Source organism: Aptenodytes forsteri, unplaced genomic scaffold (assembly GCF_000699145.1).
Source record: "Aptenodytes forsteri isolate BGI_AS27 unplaced genomic scaffold, ASM69914v1 Scaffold408, whole genome shotgun sequence".
In the NCBI taxonomy this organism is placed as follows: Eukaryota; Metazoa; Chordata; class Aves; order Sphenisciformes; family Spheniscidae; genus Aptenodytes; species Aptenodytes forsteri.
In genome coordinates, this window is record NW_008796048.1 from 92,520 (window position 1) to 96,844 (window position 4,325).

The window sequence follows — 4,325 nt, forward strand, 5'->3', positions numbered from 1 at the left end:
TGTATTATTATTATCATATTATTATCATTTTATTTCAATTATTAAACTGTTTTTATCTCAACCCATGACTTTTTCTCACTTGTGCTCTTCCAATTCCCTCCCCCATCCCACCAGGTGGGGGGGAGTGAGCGAGCGGCTGCGTGGTGCTTAGTTACCGACTGAGATTAAACCACAACAGTGTGAGAGAGAGAGAGAGATTTTGTGTGTGTGTGTATGAGAGAGAAAGAGAGATTTTGAGAGAGAGATTTTGAGAGAGAGAACTGCTAAAAACATGGAAAGTAATATTCTCCCCAATCTATATCAGAAGCTGATACAAGAGTCAGGAAGAAAGGCAGATACCTTTCAAAGACTACAGCTGCAATACCCAGAAGAGCAGTAACGCACCTGCTTTAGGAAAAGCCACATTTGAATGAGTATGTATGCTTTAGCTTGTTAACGGTCTTGTCCTGTGCATTGTAATTTCTTTTGTCTGCCAACTGTTCCACACCCTACCCCCTCAGTTAGGAAATATAACTAAAACTACATTTCCTATAATTAAGTACCAGAGTGAGAATAAATGCATGGAAAATATGAAATGTAAGAATTAAAAAGATGGCAATAAAAACTGTAAAAAACATGTAATAAAGTAAGTATCAAAAGACGTGAAGCAAGCAAATAATCTCAACAAAAGCAAGAACAAGCACAATCTTGTTTTATGTATGTTCTCTAATTTTATGTTTGAGGCTTACATGCTTTATTCTGCAGTGTGTAAATGCTTAGACAAAAAAAAAAATAGTTAACAATTCTGAATTATTGTATTGGGTTTCCATGGCAAGATGTTGGCAGTGGGGGGCCTGCTGGGGTGGCTTCTGCAAGACGAGACAAGGGGCTGCCCCCATGTCAGACAGAGCCAGTTTCAGCTGCCTCTAAAACGGACCTGCCACTGGTCAAAGCTGAGCCCATCAGCGGTGACAGCGGTAGCTCTGTGATGACATATTTAAGAAAGGATAAAAAACACTACATGGCAGCTGTGAGAGAGAGGAGTGAGAAAAACATGAGAGAGAGAGCCCTGCAGACACCAAGATCAGTGAAGAAGGAGGGTGAGGAGGTGCTCCAGGCACCAGAGCAGAGATTCCCCTGCCACCTGCGGAGAAGACCATGGTGACACAGGTTGTCTCCCTGCAGCCTGTGAAGGAACACAGTGGAGCAGATACCCACTCTGCAGTCCGAGGAAGACCCCATGCCAGAGCAGATGGACATGCCCTGAAAGAAGTTGCAGCCTGTGGAGAGCGCATGCAGGAGCAGGTTTTCTGGCAGGAACTGCAGCCCATGGGAGGCTGACGCTGGAGCAGTCCATTCCTGAAAGACTGTACGCTGTGGAAAGGACCCAAGCTGGAGCAGGTCTTGAAGAACAGCAGCCCATGGGAAAGACCCACTTTGGAGCAGTTCATGAAGGACTGTATCCCATGGGAGGGACCTCACACTGGAGCAGGGAACAGCGTGAGGAGGAAGGAGCAGCAGAGAAAGTGTTATGAACTGACCACAGCCCCCATTCCCCATCCCCCTGTGCCACTTTGGGGGGAAGGAGATAGAAGAGTCAGGAATGAAGGAGCAAAGTTGAGCCTGGGAAGAAGGGGAGGTGGGGGGGAAGGTATTTTTAGTTTTATTTCTCACTATCCTACTCCGTCATTAATAGGCAATAAATGAAATTAATCTTCCCCAAGTCGACTGTATTTGCCCATGATGGTAACCGGTGAGTGACCTCCATGTCCTTATCTTGATCCACGAGCTTTTTAATCTTATTTTTCTCCCCTGTCCTACTGAGGAGGGGGAGTCAGAGAATGGCTTGGTGGGCGCCTGGCAGCCAGCCAAGGTCAACCCCCCCCAGTTATACAGAATAGCTTTACCAATACCACATAAGGTTACTTCATTAAGTTTTATCTATAAAAAGATAAAGATAATACGTGACTGTGACTCTCTTCCACAGCAAATATAAATCCAATTAATGAATTAAAATTAATTTTTATGAAATCTGATTTGTTCTGTACCAAACTCATCACTTTGGTTCTCTCACATACTGTTTATAGGTGAAACCTGTGCACGCCTTAAGTCTGGAATCAAGTATGTTCTCATTAAAAACAAACAAACAAAAACCCCCACAACCAAAAAAAGAACCCAAAACAAAGCCATTATAACATTTTTATATCATTTTGTATATTTCTAAAAACCAGTTAAAAAGACACCTAATTCACACAGTCACAAGAATGTACTTTCATAATATTAATCATAAGGGTAATTTTTTCTGTGGTCAAATGATATGGATTACCTCAGAAATCAACTAAAAGCATGTGAATACAAGAGTCATGTACGCAAGAGGAATCTTTACTAGCCTGTGCTCAGTTTAATTTCACCTCCTAATGCATCAATTTTTAAGGCCTTTCAAGCAGCAAATTCCTATGTCCTCTGAAATAGACAGGGAGTCCTAACTAAAGTGTACTATTAGCAACATCACAATATATGGATTACCTCAGAAATCAACTAAAAGCATGTGAATACAAGAGTCATGTACGCAAGAGGAATCTTTACTAGCCTGTGCTCAGTTTAATTTCACCTCCTAATGCATCAATTTTTAAGGCCTTTCAAGCAGCAAATTCCTATGTCCTCTGAAATAGACAGGGAGTCCTAACTAAAGTGTACTATTAGCAACATCACAATTAATCAAAAAAATGTATGTTACAGGAAAAGACAAGTTTGTTGTTAGCCAAAAAGACCTAAACAAAAATAAGGTTACCATACTACTGTGATAGCTACGCAACATACCAAGATTTGCAGGGGAGAAAAAGAACCCTATAAACGTTTGATTAATGTGTGAATGTGTTTTCATCTCTAACTACTCTCATTTGTCAATAACCACTTCTTGTTGCGGTTACACTCACGGTGATCACATTCTACTTAGTATGACACTGACTTACTAATATTTGTGAAAACTAAATGTTTGTTTTCTGAATGACACTGTTGAGGTTGACTTGACAGAAAGGACAAAATGTCTTAACAGGATTAAACCAAATGAAGTCTGTGTAACAGCATGCCTATTTAAACATGAAACATCCCTAATAACCAGCCGTAATTAATGACAACATTAGAAGCATTTTAACTTACCTCTGAACATGCTAAGTGTTTGACATTTTTAAACCAGTCAACATGTGCACGGCAGTGATCAAAAGCATGAATCAATTCATGTGTGACCACCCGGTTCATATGGGATTGGTGGCGAATGTTGTTCTGACACAGAACAATCTGTAGAAGAAAAGATATAGGTAGTCTTTTCACCAAGTTTCAACATCTCCCTTACTTCTCAGAGACCCAGCACACATCACCTACAGCATTTAGATTCTTTAGATCAATGTTTTTCAACTTTAACAGCCTCATCATTCTGCAGTGTACTAGTTCCACCACTATGGAACACTTTTCATTTATCTTGTTTTCATGACTAACTCAGATATCAGCATTAGTAGATTTAATCCTAGTAACAAAACACTAAAAAAAATTGTAGCCTTTTGAAAGAGGACAATGTCCAGTGCCTACCTGAGATGTGGCAGAATCAAAACCTCCACTGACACAGCCATCACAGGTTTCACAAGAAAAGTGCCGGTCATTGAAGACAGTGCTGAAAGACCCAAACAAGCAAAGTTATAGGGAAGAATTTGAAAAAGACCAGTAACTCCATATAACAGCAATGTTACTACACAGAACAAGATGAATTAGTTTACATACCAACCAGATTGCTTCATAGCCTCAAGAAGAAGTTGAGCATATGGATCTAGAAAAACATTGCTGCAATCAATTTCTCTAGACAAAAGTTTTGAAAGTCATCTATAATCAAAATATAAAGACAGTCAAGAAACAAAAAGAAAAAGGTAAAGCACTACACATGCAAATTCATACTTTGCAGTATTTAACGCTAATGCGATGCAACTGGCATCTGTTACAGCTCAGGCTATGTAAAGTGATATAGAATCACGATAGACACAAAGCTATTCAGGAATCAAGTCATTTCTGGCATTATTTTATTAGTAGCAGACAGAAATAGAGTGGCCTATAGTGACCATTGTTTTCAGTAACATTCACAGCCAACATTACATAGTGAGAAGGGCACAAACGAACCAGAAATCGAGAAATCCTCTCAAATTTTCAAGAGAAAGAAGTACAGAAGGACCTTCTGCTAGGAAAAAAAGCACACAGCCACTTTTGAAATTGTATTTTCTTCGTCTTAACCAAAATCGGCGTGTTCATCAAGCAGCAGGCCCATCCCGCCAACTGCTCGGGCCCCGTCCAGCCGCCCCGGG

The 4,325-nt window shown here is 40.4% G+C and overlaps 1 protein-coding gene across 1 annotated transcript in view; it reads right to left on the reverse strand.

Moving 5' to 3' along the window:
* ATP23 (ATP23 metallopeptidase and ATP synthase assembly factor homolog) overlaps nt 1-4,307 on the reverse strand; it is a 14,045-nt gene extending 9,738 nt beyond the window's left edge. The window contains exons 1-4 of the mRNA XM_009286200.2: nt 4,144-4,307; nt 3,754-3,799; nt 3,565-3,646; nt 3,139-3,276 (exon numbers count right to left, since the gene is read on the reverse strand). Coding sequence (XP_009284475.1) covers nt 3,139-3,276; nt 3,565-3,646; nt 3,754-3,770 — 237 coding nt within the window. The 5' untranslated portion in view covers nt 3,771-3,799; nt 4,144-4,307. The remainder of the gene's footprint in view (nt 1-3,138; nt 3,277-3,564; nt 3,647-3,753; nt 3,800-4,143) is intronic.
* Between the last annotated feature and the right edge of the window lie 18 nt (nt 4,308-4,325).